Source organism: Durio zibethinus, chromosome 6 (assembly GCF_047325235.1).
Source record: "Durio zibethinus cultivar Kanyao isolate XHJ-2024 chromosome 6, ASM4732523v1, whole genome shotgun sequence".
NCBI classification, from domain to species: domain Eukaryota; kingdom Viridiplantae; phylum Streptophyta; class Magnoliopsida; order Malvales; family Malvaceae; genus Durio; species Durio zibethinus.
Genome location: NC_143167.1, coordinates 1,314,780 through 1,332,168, shown reverse-complemented (window position 1 = coordinate 1,332,168; position 17,389 = coordinate 1,314,780). Strand labels below are relative to the sequence as shown.

At 33.6% G+C, this 17,389-nt stretch overlaps 5 protein-coding genes and 1 long non-coding RNA gene across 6 annotated transcripts; 3 read left to right on the top strand and 3 right to left on the bottom strand.

Annotated features, from left to right (window-relative positions):
* Positions 1–1,937: 1,937 nt before the first annotated feature.
* On the top strand, positions 1,938–4,514 carry LOC111285886 (UDP-glucose iridoid glucosyltransferase-like). The gene is made up of 3 exons (XM_022875537.2): positions 1,938–2,792; positions 3,095–4,017; positions 4,376–4,514. The coding sequence occupies exons 1-2, from the start codon at positions 2,324–2,326 to the stop codon at positions 3,973–3,975; spliced, it is 1,350 nt and encodes a 449-aa protein (XP_022731272.1). The 5' UTR covers positions 1,938–2,323; the 3' UTR covers positions 3,976–4,017; positions 4,376–4,514.
* LOC111285887 (17.3 kDa class I heat shock protein-like) lies at positions 4,090–5,161 on the bottom strand. Its single transcript, XM_089761708.1, has one exon. The coding sequence runs from the start codon at positions 4,950–4,952 to the stop codon at positions 4,257–4,259; it is 696 nt and encodes a 231-aa protein (XP_089617834.1). The 5' UTR covers positions 4,953–5,161; the 3' UTR covers positions 4,090–4,256.
* A 698-nt stretch (positions 5,162–5,859) lies between these two features.
* LOC111285889 (17.3 kDa class I heat shock protein-like) lies at positions 5,860–6,544 on the top strand. Its single transcript, XM_022875540.2, has one exon. The coding sequence runs from the start codon at positions 5,931–5,933 to the stop codon at positions 6,399–6,401; it is 471 nt and encodes a 156-aa protein (XP_022731275.1). The 5' UTR covers positions 5,860–5,930; the 3' UTR covers positions 6,402–6,544.
* A 1,918-nt stretch (positions 6,545–8,462) lies between these two features.
* Positions 8,463–9,349, bottom strand: LOC111285888 (17.3 kDa class I heat shock protein). The gene has a single exon (XM_022875539.2). The coding sequence runs from the start codon at positions 9,205–9,207 to the stop codon at positions 8,737–8,739; it is 471 nt and encodes a 156-aa protein (XP_022731274.1). The 5' UTR covers positions 9,208–9,349; the 3' UTR covers positions 8,463–8,736.
* Positions 9,350–10,531: 1,182 nt separating this feature from the next.
* Positions 10,532–11,221, bottom strand: LOC111285890 (17.3 kDa class I heat shock protein-like). The gene has a single exon (XM_022875541.2). The coding sequence runs from the start codon at positions 11,109–11,111 to the stop codon at positions 10,659–10,661; it is 453 nt and encodes a 150-aa protein (XP_022731276.2). The 5' UTR covers positions 11,112–11,221; the 3' UTR covers positions 10,532–10,658.
* A 163-nt stretch (positions 11,222–11,384) lies between these two features.
* LOC149518321 (uncharacterized) lies at positions 11,385–13,576 on the top strand. Its single transcript, XR_016342646.1, has 3 exons — positions 11,385–11,763; positions 12,296–12,877; positions 13,250–13,576. It is a non-coding gene; the product is annotated as an uncharacterized LOC149518321 (long non-coding RNA).
* Positions 13,577–17,389: the final 3,813 nt, after the last annotated feature.

Genomic DNA, 17,389 nt, shown 5'->3' with positions numbered 1-17,389 from the left:
TTTAACTGTATCTGCAAAGTTGACATGCTTGCCTTTTTTTTTTCTTTCGTTATAAGAATCCTAACAATTGAGCCTCCATTAAGCACATACAAGTGATTTTTGAGCCTATTCTCTTATAGAATCACATTATCATTCTTATACACTTTCAATGAATCATTACGACCATAGTATGTGTATCCCCGATAAGTTAACTCGCCTATAGCAATCAAATTATAGCTATAACTCATACATACCTTACATGATGAAGTGTCCTAACAACACCATTGCGAGATCTAAGGTGAACACTCTCAATGCCTTGAATTTGTATCTTTTTGTTGTTGGCAACCATAATAGCCCCACATTTTTCATTCTCTTTTAATTCTATAAAACAACTCCTATCATTGCAAACATGAATTGTAGCAGCTGAATCTAAAACCCAACTTTTATCACCTTTCAAAGTTTGAGTCTTATTCACACAAGTCGTCAAAATGACATTAGCATCATTAGACACGACAATAATAGTATAACTTTTTCCTTTATTCGATTTTTTTTTATCATTCGTCTTTTAAAGTAACCATATCCCTTATCAACTTCTTGCAATGTACTTGGATATATCCCTTTTCACCACAATAATAACATTTTATGTCACTATAATATCTGTATCTTAACTTAGATCTCTTTCTTGATTCATCAATCCTCTTTTGAATCCTCTCTCGATCAAAACCCTCTACAGCTAGTGTATTCCCTCTAGGTGATGAGTTTTGTGTTTCATAAATATTTCGTTCTCATGTAATAGGACAGTCACATCATCTAACTTCAAAGTAAACCTACTCACTAACAAAGTCTGAACTAAAGGCCCATAGGACTTGTGTAAAGATAACAGCAAAATTAAAACTTTCTCTTCATTTTTTAACTCATCAACAGAAATCACCAGCAATTGAGAAACTAATTTATTAAATTCATTCAGGTGATTGTGAAGACTCGTATATTCTTTCATCTTCAGAGAATACAGATCTATTTTCAAACATAATCTATTAATCAACGACTTCAATGCATAAATACCCTCAAGCTTATCCCACAAACTATTTGAAGTACTTTCAGTTAACACACTATACTTTATCTCTGGGACTAACACCAATATAATAATACTAATAACTTTCTTTTAAATTTTATTCTAATTATTACTAGACATTCCTTCAGGCTTACTATTTTCTAATGCCTGATCTAACCCTTGTTATCTAACAAATCTTAAACCGTACTTTGCTATAACATAAAATTATTTCTTTTTATTAAACAACAAAATCTCAAACTTAGGCATAGGCATACTAGATATATCTTTTTCAAACATTTTGAAATACTTACTTTATGATCTCATGGGCCCACCTCTCTTCTTCTCGAAACCTCAAACCTTAAACTTTGTTCTGATACTACTTGTTAAAGATCACCACAACTCTAACACCATTTATTTAAAAATTAACATGCATACGTAGCACACACAAACAAAATAGCAAGCTCAAATCAGGAATAAAAACACACAAATATATTTATTTCGATCGAACTCCAAATGACCTACTTCAAATCTAATTCATTATCAAATAAATCTTTATAATCGAAAAACTTTTAAAACGAAAAAAATCATCAAAAACTTCTTACTCAAAATTTAACTAAAAACTTAATTACATATTTTTAATAGTCTAGTCACCTAATTATTCTCTTAATATCTAATTATATGAGATTATTAAATTAAAATTAAAATATCTTATTTATAAAGATGAAACTTTTTATATATTTATTAAACCTTTGATATGAGATATAAGATAACTTAAATTTTTATAATTTTATTTTAACTGTTGACGCGAAATTATAAAATTTAAAGTAAAACCTAACATGTTTTTCAATGAACATGGAGTTTGAAAACAATGGTGTTTTTTTTTTTTCTTTCTTTTTTTATTTGGCTGATCGTTTTCTACAATTAGAAGAGACCACAGGAAAAAATTGCCGAAAGCCGAAAGTAAGATGGCATTATTGGCAATCGCTGCAGCCATGCCAATCATATCAAACACGCGATGAGGTCTATTTGCCTCTCAAATCAAAGAAGATTTGAGCCGTCATTGACTATAGAAAAATTAAATTGGAAAAACTAGATGAATCCAAGAACGCAGCTTTTATCTGAAAAAGTCAAATTTGACGGCTAAAAACAATCATTTTTATTGTTAATATCCACGCATCTCATCTAAATTCCACTAAATTATCTGACTCCATTGGCCTGGGAGTCTTCAGTTTCATTTTTCTTTAACTTGACCAAGACTTGCTACACCAGAAGTCCGGAGAAGCAGAAAGAGCAATGGCAAAACAACAGAAGTCTGGTCATTTGGTGCTTGTTATGTTTCCATTTCAAGGCCACATAACTCCCATGCTCCAGCTAGCCACTATCTTACACTCCAAAGGCTATACAATCACTATAGTTCACCCTGAATTGAACTCTCCAACCCCTTCAAACCACCCTGAATTCACCTTCATATCAATACCAGATAAGCTAACGGAATCCGAGGTCTTAGATGGAGATGCTGCCAATCTCATGTTGAGTCTCAACAAGAACTGTGCTATACCGTTACAGCAATGCATGAAAAAGATATTGCATCAAAAAGATTCACATGATCATATAATTCATATTACCGCCATCATCTATGATACACTCATGTTTTGTTCTCAAACTATTGCTGATGATCTGAGGCTGCCTGGGATAAATGTGCGTACAAGTTCAGCTGCAACATTGTTACTCTATGCTCTGTTTCCTCATCTTGATGGGAAAGGTATACTTCTTTTCATGTTATGAGTGAATAAATTAATTAATGTTTTTGCTTCTCTCCTTGTGTCACTAACCGCATCAAATTCTATGCATGATGATCATCCTTTGGAAGTTAAAGTTTTTGCTGCACAATACTTTCTTTGGAATAATTTCTATAACATTGTTATTAAGTTATAACACAAGCCTGAAGGCATCACAAGGGTCAATAAGCTTGCACACTAGGAAAAATATATTCAAGTTCAGCAGTACAGCAATTATTCTCAGTGACACATTCAATATCCTATACTCTTTAAATTTGTGTTACAGATTCTACTTTGGAAAATGAGATACCAGAGCTTCAATCCCTTCAGCTTCAGCACATTCGTGCATTACTATCACAGAATCCAACAGATGCGATGCTAGAGGTGAGAAATGCATTCACAGAAGGAGTGAGGAGCTCGTCAGCTGTAATTGTGAACACAATGGACTTCCTAGAACAAGCGGCACTGTCAAAGATCAAAGAACACTTCCCTGCTCCAATTTTCACCATAGGGCCACTTCACAAATTAGCTCCAACCATTTGCAGCTCATTATTAATAGAAGATGCTAAATGTATCTCTTGGCTTAACAAACAAGCCCCGAAATCTGTCATCTACGTAAGCTTTGGTAGCTTGGCCAGCATCGGTGAGCAAGAACTAATTGAGACAGCTTGGGGACTAGCTAACAGTAAACAACCCTTCTTGTGGGTGATTAGGCCTGGTTTGGTTCGTGGTTCGGAATGGATTGAGTCATTGCCAAATGGATTCCAGGAGGGTGTGGGAGAAAGAGGTTTCATTGTGAAATGGGCACCTCAAAAGGAAGTGTTGGCGCATGCTGCAGTGGGTGGATTCTGGAGTCACTGTGGATGGAATTCAACCATTGAGAGTATTTGTGAAGGGGTACCAATTCTATGCAAGCCTTTCTTTGGAGACCAAAACTTGAACTCTAATTATATCTGTAATGTTTGGAAAGTAGGCCTGCAATTGCAGAATAAGTTGGAAAGAGGAAATATAGAAGCAGCTATAAAAAGACTGATAGTGGATATTGAGGGAGAGGAAATCAGAAAGAAAGCTATGGATTTCAAGAAGAAAGCAAGTCTTTGTCTACAGGAGGGCGGATCATCATGCTGTTCTTTCAATGAATTAACAAGGCATATATCATCAGTTTGAATCAAAGACATAAAACTAGGATCCTTGTACCTTCAGTCCATGGTATGGCATCTGTGCCGCTTATTATTAAGCTTGGTGGATAATAAGCATAATGTAGTTCTTTCAAAGGATTGGCGAAGAAGAAATTGTCAGTTATATTGAAACATTTTACATTAGTAGCTAAAACTTTATAATACTACAAACATTTTCTCAACAATCCCAAATTAGGCATAAATCAAATTTTATGTTTTTAACATAGAAGGCGGCCTCTCAAACGTAAGAAACAAAACGCTTTACTACTCTTAACCAGAAATCTCAATGGCTTTGACATCAGGTTTTTTCACTTCCGCCTTAGGAACAGTAACAGTAAGAACCCCATTTTCCATGGAAGCCTTAATCTGATCCGTCTTGGCATTCTCAGGCAATCTGAATATCCTCACGAAATTCCCACTGCTACGTTCAATCCGGTGCCAGGTGTCGTTCTTGTCTTCCTGCTCAACGTGCCTCTTTCCGCTGATTTGAAGCACCCTGTCATCTTCAATCTCCACTTTCACTTCCTCTTTCTTCAGCCCTGGAAGATCAGCCTTGAAGACGTGAGCTTCTGGGGTTTCGTTCCAGTCGATCCGGGTGTTAACAAAAGCAGAGGTTTCTGGGGTATGGGTGGCGAGCGAAGAAGAAGAAGAAAAAGAGAAAGGGAAGTCCTTGAAAGGATCCCAAACGTCAAGACAGAAAGGATCGAAGATGCTGCTCCTTCGGTTGCCAAGGAAACTTGGGATCATCGCCATTTTTCCTTCTTTTTTTCTATAAGAAAAAAAAGATTGATGAAGAATTAGTTCGTCAGAAATCTTTAGTCGCTGACTAGATATTCCAAACTCTGTTACTCTTTCGATGATGCCCATAGAACAGAACATGTTGCGTATATATAAGAAACTGAAGAGCAATATAGCAGTGTCTAGTACTTTGTGATTGGGCCCCGAGAAAACTTTGACTTCTCTCATTGTTCACGAATGTTTGGGAATTTACATGATTGGTCTAGACTCTTTTGCAATCAATTTGACGTCAATGCTAATGAAATGGGATGCACTTTGTTTTCTACGCTCCATTTGGCCTGGTATTCCTAACTCTGCCTTTCTCACCTTGTCAAGTTCCTCAGTTTCATTTTACACAAAAAGAGAACCCCCTCTTATTGTGATTATATATTTTCCATCTATTTATGAAAAAAAATCAAAAATAAAATTAAATAAGAAATATTTGAGAATATAATTCTGCAAATGAGCTATGATTATTCTGCAAGACAAAATGATTTTTTCAAGAATGATAATTAAATGTTATATTAATATTTTTTGTATTTATAGTTGTTAGAGTTTTAATTCTTAATATAAATTGATATTTGATCTCTCACCTAATACCAAATTATAATATTTATTTTGTATAATATAATTTATAATTTTTTTACATAAACGCAAATATAATGTATTTAAATATTCTTAATTCTATCTTTATAATACATGGTTTGAAAATTATTGACGTGAAACAACTCCTAACACAACACTAGTTGTCCATAAAAAAACTAACCTATAAACTGTTGAAAGAATAATTGTTTTCATTAGACTGAAGAAAATTTATTATTCAACATAAAAAAAAAATAAATCCATGCGGCCTAGAGTTGCATAACGTTTAACTTCTTAGAGGTTTCAACCAGGCAATAGCTGGGCCCAATTGGAAGATTACATTTGCAAACACTAGATAGAAGTCCAGATCATTCAAGTTAGTTCTTTAACGTTCGTGAATTACGAAAAAGGTTTTGAGGCCCAAAAGTTTAAAGTTCGAGAAAATACTAGATCTCCTTCAGCCTGCTATAAAATACCCGACATGTCTTAGCTTTGCAGTGTAGGAAGACAGAATCACAACAAACAAACACTTTTAATTTAACTTTTCAAGTGTCTGATTAATCCTGGTTTCATCATAAAAAGGAAATGGCGATGATCCCGAGTTTCTTTGGCAACCGAAGGAGCAGCATCTTCGATCCTTTCTCTCTTGATGTTTGGGACCCATTCAAGGACTTCCCTTTCCCATCTTCATTCACCACGCATACCCCTGAAACCTCAGCTTTTGCCAACACCCGAATTGACTGGAAGGAAACTCCAGAAGCGCATGTCTTCAAGGCTGATCTTCCAGGGCTTAAGAAAGAAGAAGTCAAAGTTGAGGTAGAAGATGACAGGCTACTTCGAATCAGTGGAGAGAGGAAAACAGAAAAGGAAGACAAGAATGACACATGGCACCGTGTGGAGCGGAGTAGTGGGAAGTTTTCGAGGAGGTTTAGGTTGCCTGAGAATGTGAAGATGGATCAAGTTAAAGCTTCCATGGAAAATGGGGTTCTTACTGTTACTGTTCCTAAGGTGGAAGTGAAGAATCCTGATGTCAAAGCCATTGAGATTTCTGGTTAAAGGCTCAAAGAGCTTGAAGGGTTTTGTTGTTAATATGCCAAAGCTGCTTATATGATACTCTCGTCTATCTGCTTGTCTTTTTTTGTGCTTGGTGGATTGATGTTAAAAGTTAAATTTTGGTTTGTAATACTATTAAGTTCTCATCTTGCTGTCCCCCCCCCCCCCCCCCCCAATAAATTGCAGGCATTAAACTGTTCCTTTGTCTTCTTTATTTTCTCTTTCTGGATTCAACTTCTCTTTTCAAGTCATCTCCTTTAACCAATTTCAAAATTCGTTTTGGTAATAAAGGTACATTAAAAAATGCTTCTATTTCTATGTTGCAATTTTGGCATATAAGTCGCAAGAATGATACAATTGTTCGCCTTGGTTTATCTATTTGCAGTTTTCACTATTGGTTGCCTTTCAACATAAAGGATAAACTTTTCATCAGAAAATCTTTAATGGCTGTTTTATGCTCTCATTTCTTATCTGTGCTTAGGAAAAAAAAAAAAAAAAAAACGAAGTCCAGATTTTTTGTTGCCTTAAAAAGCAGATTGGATTTCTTCAGGCAGGTGGATAAGTACTATTGACTTAAGGCTGTTAAGCTACTTTAATTCCAAACAAGTTTTGAATGACTGGTGCTGGTTCCTTGCCCTGGATCCAATGCATTAGCTAGGTATATCATTCATAGTTGGCTCCTCAAACTAACATTGCAATTTGCACACGGCAAATTCAACTCCCCTCTCAAAATTTCCATCGACTTCTCCTTCTGCCAATATCGAACGACCTATTTGATGTTGACTACTCGTTTATGCATTTCTTTCTTTATTAGTATTACTTTGTTTTTTATGGATAAGCTAAACCTTTGCATAGATGTCATATCACAAATGCCCCGTTCAAGATGTCACCAATCAAGATTACAGAAAAGGAGGAAGAGCGTTACCATATGCTTCCTTGTATTTTGCAGACTGTGGCACATCAACTGGAGCTTCCAAGCATTGAGCAACTAGATTAAGGCCATAATATAATGCTAATGTTGAAAGCAGAAGTTAGAAGAGTTTGCTTCAAGACACAGGGTAACAAATCTGACATAGAAGATTGAACTTGCAGTCTTATCCTGCAAAATGCTTAAAACCATCATAGTCATCAGTAGTCAAAATCCCTTTCCACTTCAAGTACATTTTGGTAAATTGTGGCTATTATAGAAATATGAAATATCTCCTTCCAAGGTTAATTATGGGATGTAACTCCAATGAAATTATTGGAGAAAGAGGCTTAATTGTGAAATGAGCACCCCAATAGTGGGGATCGGCTCATAAGGCAATAGGAGGTTTCGGAGCCATTCTGGCTGGAACTCGTCCCCTAAAAAGTATTTGTGCTAGATATGTCAACCGTGTATCGGAGATCAAATAGTGAGTGAAAGACTTGTGACCTATGTCTGGAAAATAGGTATGGAGATGGACAACAGCTTGGAAAGCATAGAGACACAAAAGGCCATACGAAGGCTTATGCTGTTTGTAGAAGGGCATGATTAAGGCGTAGGGTGATCTAGTTGAAAGAGAAAATGGAACTTATGCACCCAGGAAGGTGCTGCTTTCTACAATTTATTGAGTGAGTTGGGTAATGTATCTCATCATGCTAAATGAATAAAGTTAAACCATTAGTAGTTAAAATTCCTTTGAAGTTTCAACTATCCGCAAGATGTTTATAATATTGTGTATGATTCCTGATAATAAACATCTCAACTATCTACTTCCAAACGATATAACTCACTCTTGTCTGACTCTAAAAAATAACCGTTGTAATTGGCAATGGAATATGCTCTAGCCGTAAGGAACAGCGTGCGGGGTCATCTGGCATCAGCTTATAAAAACGACTAAACCAGACTCCGGTTTTGTTCTTTGTCAAGGATAACGGAGTCAACAAAGATCTGAGTTCAGATCCAATATTGCTTCAATAATTAAAAGTATCTATTTACAACTGAAAATCATGTCATGAAAACTCATAAAAGTTCATGCTGCCCAAACCCACATCATAGATGAAACTAGAACCAAGTCAAATTTATAAAGATCCAACCAATTCATAAACAGGGAAGAAGAGTGAACTCATGTATTAACAAGAGTGGTTTTATTTTCTACATAGGAAAGTTCAAAAGCAAACAAACTATATACAAGAATATAGCAGCAGTAATAGTAGTAGTATTACTTATTTAATCTCCCACAGTCATAACAAAACCTCATCTGACAGAGATAAAGACACTCACTTCCTGACTCACAAGCATCTTTTTTATTGAAGTGGTTATTTTGAGTAATCTGTCACCGGAGACAAGACGGCTTAAAAACTCAACTTCGATTTTTTACCCAGAAATCTCAATCGCCTTGACATCAGGCTTTTTCACTTCCAATTTCGGAACAGTCACAGTAAGAACCCCATTTTCCATGGAAGCCTTGATCTGATCCGGCTTGGCGTTCTCAGGCAATCTGAATCTCCTCATGAACTTGCCACTGCTACGTTCCACGCGATGCCAAGTGTCGTTCTTGTCTTCTTTCTCTATGTTACTCTCTCCGCTTATCTGAAGCACCCTGTCATCTTCAACTTCCACTTTCACTTCTTCTTTCTTTAGCCCTGGAACATCTGCCTTGAACACGTGAGCTTCTGGGGTTTCCTTCCAGTCGATTCGAGCGTTGACAAAACCTGAGGTTTCAGGGAAACGTGTGGTAAGTGAAGAAGAAAAAGGGAAGTCCTTGAAAGGATCCCAAATGTCCAGAGAAAAAGGATCAAAGACGTTGCTGCGTCGGTTGCCAAAGAAGCTTGGAATCAGAGACATTTTCAGTAATGAAAAAAGGAATTAGTAGAAAACTTTGGTTGTTGGGAAAACTACGAGAGCTACTCGGATTTTCTATGCTTTGCTAATTAGGGTGTTGAAAGAACCTGGAATGGAATTTTATAGGATTTGTTGATGATTCTAGTATTCGGAAGATTTTTCTAGTTTTTTTTAGATTTAAGTCATTTCCCGGAACCTTATCCAGAGGCTTGTGCGGGGCCAATGACAAAGACACTTCATTCTAGGACACTCCGGAACACTCATAATCTATATGGGCTTTGTACAAAGATAAGTGGACTTAAGGCCCATTGAAAACTGAAGTGGACAAGTTAATAAGAGAATTTCATTCATTTTCATAGTTGATTCATATGATCTCATATGAAATCTACTAAATTGATCGAAGAGGCCAGAAAATTTTGATTGAAGAAAACTTCATGGCATGCTTAGAACATTATGCCTTTGTCATGTCTAATTAACCTACTGGATTTGAGGTTACCTGCCTGATTTACCAAAACCCGAAAGGTAATTACTTGGTGAGATTTTGCTGGTTTTATTATGATTATTGGTCAAAGAATACTTTTGATGATATGAAAACTTACGTATTCATATATAAGCTGTTGAATTATGTGGGAAGAACGAAACTGTGTCCAACTCTTGAAGGGGTAGAAATACCAATTGTTTGTTTTGTTTAAAAGAAGAACCTATATAGATTTTCTTCCCATTGACTGAGCTTCATTTGATTTTGTGCCAAATTTCAGATTGTCATCCGTATCAAAGTCGATAGAAGAGAATCCTGCCATTGGCTGATCCCCTATCATATCCTTGTCCTTACGTCATTTTGATCAGAGATTCTTTGATGAAGCAAGGCTGCAGGAACAGCTAGTCTATCCTTGACTATATTGTGGCCTAACCAGTCTCAAAAGTCACAACCACCTTGAGGGGTATCCTCGACTATTATATATCAGAGCTTCAGACGCAAGTATATTGTGGCCTAACCACTCTCACAAGTCATTACCACCTAGAATGCTGTCCCAATACAATAACAATGCGTATGGACATGTGGCAGGGGCAAGTTTTCACGGATTGCATGAGTTATGGTTTCTCTCATAGGCCTTTGTCTATATTTTGATACTCTGATGAAACTGTTTCTAGAGACGAGCTCTAAATCAAGTACTTATTGCAAATATTAGCCTATTTTTTATTCTGATTTAGTTGACATTGGTCATGTTTACAACACAAGAATTTGCAAGTCCTGAATATCTCAAGTACTTTCCCTTTGCCTCAGATTGCGACTGGCCATAACTATAAAAAGATTATTTAACAACAGTTTATTAAAACAACAACTCACAATTTCATTATTAGAATTCTGATGACTTTATTACATCTTTTTGACCCACATAGTAATTACATTAGTACTATTTATAGTATTTTTCAAGTTTCAGACATTTGAAACTTCAACCAGAAATCTGGATAATCTTAACATCAGGCTTCTTCAATTCAACCTTAGGAACCGTAACGGTGAGAACCCCATTTTCCATAGAAGCTTTAACTTGATCCATCTTCACATTCTCAGGCAACCTAAACCTCCTCGAGAACTTGCCGCTGCTCCTCTCCACGCGATGCCACGTGTCATTCTTGTCTTCCTTCTCAACATTCCTCTCCCCGCTGATTTGAAGAACCCTGTCATCTTCAATCTCCACCTTCACTTCCTCTTTCTTCAGCCCTGGAAGGTCGGCCTTGAACACATGAGCTTCTGGTGTCTCTTTCCAGTCAACACGAGTGTTGACGAAGGCTGAGTTTTCTTCGGAAAGTAATGGGAAATTCTTGAACGGATCCCATACGTCGACAGAGAATGGATCAAAGCCGTTGCCTCGTCGGTTGCCGAAGAAACTTGGGATCAGAGACATTTTCTATTTCAATCTCCTGGAATTGCTTCTAAGTTGGTAGGGATTATGAGAAACAGAGCCTGCTTGTTGTTTTCTTGCTGTGCTTTTTGTATTCCTTGAATCGTGAAGGCGGGGTTAGCATTGGTATTTAAAGGATTCAACGGAAGATTCTAGTACGTTCTGGGGTAAACAGTTTTGGGCCTAGATGGAAGAAGTTTCTAGTAAACTCAAGGGCCTTCAAGGCTTCTCTCGATTTCAAATGGACCGAGCCTAGCCCTCCTACAAGAAGAAATAACACCAAGTGGTGAACGTAATCCCATCAGCAGAACAGCAATAAAATATCAAGCGAGCCCGCTATTTGATCCACAATTTCTTCCCTTCTTTCTGTTCTGCCTTTTGTTTTCTCATAATTTCCTAGTTATCTATAACTAGAACATAGTATTACTTAGTTCATCAAATCAGCCATTGATCAGCACAAGAATCGGCCAGAACGTCCAGAGCAATTGGAGACCACAATGGGATTCTTTTTCTTGGGCCGGTTTTTAGCTTTTGCCAGGGTGACAGTGAGCGGACCATTGTCGATTGCAGTCTTTGTTTGTCTCACATTATCACTTTCTGGCAGAGGGCAGCTCTTAATTTTACGTTCATAGCTTCGACCCTCACGTATTATTGGGTAAATTCTCCTGTCTCTGATCTCTATTTTTACTTCTTCACTCCTCAGCCCGTGCACTGGCGCAGTATTGCAGTAAGCACCAGAGCTGTTTCTTGCCAGTACATCTAAAATTAGTTTAGTATAGCTGAAGGATCAATATAATATTACCCTAGTTAAAACTGTAATAAAAATAACTCTCTTAAGAGGTGGATAAATTACTAACAGTGAAAGAGAATATTGGATTCATAACTGAAGCTGCTTGCAATAAACATATCTGGCATGCAAATGATGTTGATTGTTAGTAAACTTAATGGAGATGAGTGAAAAACCAGATAGTGGTGAGAGAGAGGGAACTCAACAATTTATAACTAGAGTTTTGATGAACCATTTTAAGCATGATCTGTTACATATTAATTTCTCTGTTCATAGACAACATTTGGAGATGAAAGAACTTGATTTTTCTTTTTTACTAACTTATTATTACTATGGTAAGTATAATATCATAAAATGATTGATGCTAAAATAACTGCTAACATTTGTACATTAATAGCAGTGCAAATGATCAGTTTCTCCCAGCTCAGAAATCAGAAGAAAAGGTGAGAACAGAACTGAATTAATGCATAGACTTTTTAGGTTTTAAGTCAAAGAGTTAATGTATTTGGGGCAGGTGGTTTTCAATAGAACAGCATCAGTAATGGCTTTGAAATTGGAAAAGAGTATTGGGTGAATCTGTTTCCTCTCCACATGCTGATTAACTTCGTGAAAAAAACCCAAAGTACAACAGAAATTTTGAAGCCAACTATACAACACCATAGTTACAGTATCCAAACCTGAACTGTTTTTCCCTCGGTTAAATGACAAAAGACAAAAACACAATCCAAGTAGAGAGCAAAACCTACTCTTTGAACTTTGAAAATTTTGTACCCATTCACGTTCTCTTTTCTTTCACGGTTTGGCAGATTCACGTGTTGCAGATAGTGTCAAGGAAATTAAACAAGTTTCTGTTCTTCAGATTGATCAATGAATCACTTTTACTTCTTTCACTTTAAATCGTGGGTTTGGTGTATTAGTTAAAAATCATTCCATTATTGCTTGTGTTCATGGAGGAAATTGAAGGAAAGAAAGTTAATATGAGGTACGCTTCAACTTCTTGTTGCAACCAAATTCAATCCCCTTCATGCCAGCTTAAATTTTGTTTCTTTCCTGCTTTTTGAAATGATTAATTCATTTGACATGATCGTTGGTCGGTAGATGGTAAAAGTTAAGGTTTCCAGGAGTCGCTATCAATCATTGTTTTGTATATATTCCTACAATGCCAATGGTTTAGCAACTAAAAATAAACAATTTGACTAATTCTCTGTCTTCACTTTTCAAACAGTTTTTGGACAATTTCATTTCACCAGAGACATAAGAAATGTTTAGCCATTACCAAACTTTTCCATGTCCTTACTGACGCTGCAAATTGTTTAATAAATTATTTTGTGTTTGATGGGTTTTCACTTTCCAGGAAAATGGAATAATATGGAGTAATATTCAGCCGTACAAATGGCGATGATCCTTGTCTTTTTCACACTGTTTCTCGTCCTAAGCGGTGAAAGATCAGCTTGCCTTGATTTTCGAAACACATGGGCCAGTGTCGGTGATTTTCTTTTCAATGGTGGCCTAACATTTTTTCAGAGATTCACATGAAAATTGATCACCAGTACCAAGAAAAATACACGATCTCAATCGACAATCCCAAGCTTATTACTATTTAATTATTTTTTATTTATAATTTTCATTAACAAAATTTTTTTAAGCTATCATATTAAAATATCTCACTTTTTTTCTTGCACTGAAATTATCACAGTTAATCATTAATTATTGCATTTTTTTAGCTCCATAATTATCTCCATGACTGCAAAAAATGGGTGATGTGGGAATAATTTCTACTTTACAAAGAAAAGATGTTACAAGGTTTTATTAAAGTTAGTGTGATGAGTGGGCAATTAAAGACCACATGTGCACACCAATAAGGAATTTTAACATGGTTGGTTGAACAAATATTGATAATGTTCTGCAAAATTGGTAATCATATCTTAGAATTCATGGCTCAAAGTTTATGTTTCCCTACCTAAATCAATGACAATCTTCATTCAGATTGAAATGAAAAATAAACATAAGATTCGAGATAGTTGAGAGGATTAATTATTTTATATTATATAACTCAAAATCATATAAAAACATTATTTCGGATTCTTTAAATTCTTTTTCCTTCTCAACCCAACTATTAAACTTTAATTTAGATAAAGTTTAGATTTCATCACATTTTCGGTATGATATGATTAAATTTATCGTATTATTAATTAAATCTAATTGCTAGTCTCAATGAAATCCATTTATTATAAAATTTTTATTGATTTTTTTCAATCACAATTACAATAATTTTTACTGTTATTTTCAATCTCGTCATCTATTTGAATGAAATTGAAAAAAACATATATAAAAAACATAAAAACAAGCTAAATTGGATACATGGTTATGAAATTTTCATACTAAATTAAATATAATGTAAATTACTTTTCCTTAAAAAAAAAAAACTTATTTTATTTATTCAAATCAAGGTTTAATTCAAAACTAGCATGACTATTTTTCCTTCTATTGTTCAGTCGATTTTGGTGTATCCTCCTTATCTCCAAGGGCAAGCAAAACCAAAAGGAACTGGATCTGATCATCGTCAATATAGAATATTAAAGCGGGTCATCTCCGAACATATATAATATAACAATGAAGATAGAATTATTGGTGACGTTAACATCCAGAAATAGAAGAAAAGGTCAAAGGATTCATGTGGCTGGAATTTCCTAGTTTTTTTTTTTTTTTGGATTGACAAGATAAGCAAGTGGATGAAACGATATATAATTTGGGTATCTCTTTGTCAACTTAGGATGTTTTAATCACAATAATTGAATGTTTGATAAGATAGAATATGCATATAAATATATGATTATACAAATAATTGAGCTATAAATAGGATAAACTTGTTTATCTATCGAATTATTTATTTAATTTGATTTAAATCGAATTTTTAAAAAATTTTAGGGTTCGGATTCAATTTCATTCAAAATATTCAAATTTATTAATAAAAATTTTTAATTTTTTTGAAAAAATTTTTAGAAGATTGATAGAATACAATCCGGTTTTATCCGATCTATAAAAACCTTTATATCGGCGTCAGTCGGCAAATAAGAAGTTAGAGGTGTTGGATGTGCCTAATTTTCTACCAGTCAATTTGGGCCATGAAGGTTGACATTTGAAAGACGGTTTGCGTTTGTAATTTTGTGTCTATCAGCATCAGCCAGCAACTATGAAGTTGAAGGTTGATCCATTAGTTGAACATGTCTTTAATTTTGTATAACTTAAGCTTGACAAATTTTTACATTTTAATTAAAAAAAAAAAAAAACAAAAGCTTATGGGTTTTAAGTTCCAGCTTAATCCTTCCAAGCCATTAACCCCTGAAATTGTTAGATAATTTTTTAGAATTACTATGCTTTGGACGATAAAAGGGGAGGATTGTGGCACTTTGGCTATAGAAAAACTATGGCTAAATGTTCCATAACCAGATAAAAAAAATTGATTCATGTTTCTATATTTGTTAAAAAAAAAAAAATCCAAAACCACTAGCGCGTTAAGTTTGAGATTTTATTTTTAAGATTTCGAGTTTTAAATGGTGAAAGAATGATATTGAATCTATAAGATGAATGTAAACTATTTTTTTAGAATCTCATAGTTTTGGATATTTAATGTAAATAAATAAATAAATATATATATATATATATATATATATATATTAAAAGAAGAATCCATTTGGGAATCCAGTAAAAGAAATTTTCATTACACGATGATATTATTTTATGATTAAAATTTCTAAAATTTAATTATTAAATAATATTATTACACAATAATCATGCAAAGGCGAATCCAAAGAGGGAAAGCATGGATTATGAACCTCTGAAAATTTTTTTTTACAACATTGTAATATAATGATTCAATTAACCAAATATCATTTTCGACTATTTTTTTCATTAACTTCACTATTTAATTTCTTTTTTACTTTATATTTGGCTTCACCCTTGATATCGTGTCAATTACTTGGCTATTGACTGTCGTGTAACAAGTGATTTTGAAATTAATAGTAGCAAATCAAACTAGAAAATTTTCTTAATAATTATCAATCAACATTAATCATAAACCCTTCTCCTTTTCTTCACTTCTTTTCCTATATTGTCTTTTGCATATTCCTCTTTCACTTTCTGTTTTCTTTTACTCATTTTTTGCTTTGAACTGAAAGTGGAGACTTTTGATGTATCAGGAGCGCGCTCAAAAGCATGCCATCTTTTTTTTTTTTTTTTTATTGACCATATTTTGGTATGAATAAAGTGGATAATATTTGCATGTTTCAATTTATTTAACATAAAAAGATTAAGATAGTGACTGTTGGGACCTCATATTATAAGGAATCCCATGCTATATTCCTTAAAAATACACTTTTTCAAGCTTTTAAAATGTTTCACTAGCTTCAGAAATTGTAAATTTTTTTGTGTGAACAAGTAAATAAATTTTTTTTTATATTGCGCATTGCTTCATATATATTATATATGAAGAGCAATGAACTATAGATTATTTAAGAATTAAAAAAAAAATAAAAGAACAAGTGTATGAACTGATTAAAGAATTGTTAGGGTTCGATTACATAGATTGTATTCGATTATTGTTAATTCAATCAACAAAATTTTGTGTGATGCATGAAATATAGATAAAGTTATATTGCATAATAGTTAGAATATGATTTGATTGTATATATGGAGTGTATGTACTGTAGTAATTTTATTGCTTCTTTTGGATAAATAAAATATAACTTATCAAAAAAAATTTTTTTTAACAAAATTATATTATTAAAACTTGAAATTCAAATTTTAATTTAAAGATTATGAAGTTAAATGTTAAGATAAAACATGAGATTTATCAAAATATGAAAAACTATCCGTAATAAAAAATAAATTTAAATTTAAAATTTAATTCAATTAATTTATATAATTGTAACATTGAATCAATTTAAAATTTAAGTTTTAATACTTACAATTTATTTTTTTTTATTTTTTAAATTTGCACATACTTCATAAAAAAAATTAAAATGCCAAAATTTGTCTTTCTACATAAAAAAATGGCTGCATAACATTTATATAATGCCAAAGCTACATAATAAAAAAATTAAACTTCAAAATTACTCATTCAAATCATACCATTTTTTTTTAAATGACAACTTAATCATTTTCTCAGTATCGTATTCATAATGACACCATAAGCCGGTTGTTAAAAGAATCAAAGAATCAGACAACTTATAGCTAAATAAGTATTTAACCTATAATATTTAATTATTGTTGATTTAAATATTAAAAAATTATTAAATTATTTTACTTTTTAGTAATTTTTTATACTTTATTGTGTTAAAATAAAATTTTATTTTTAATTCTTATTCAAATAAAATTTTATTTTTAATAAAAATTTTTAACAACAAAGTATTTAATGTAAAAACTATATTGTATTAGTAGTAAATTAAACGAAACATAGTAAAAAAAACCTTCACAATCGAAAGAGCATTGAAAG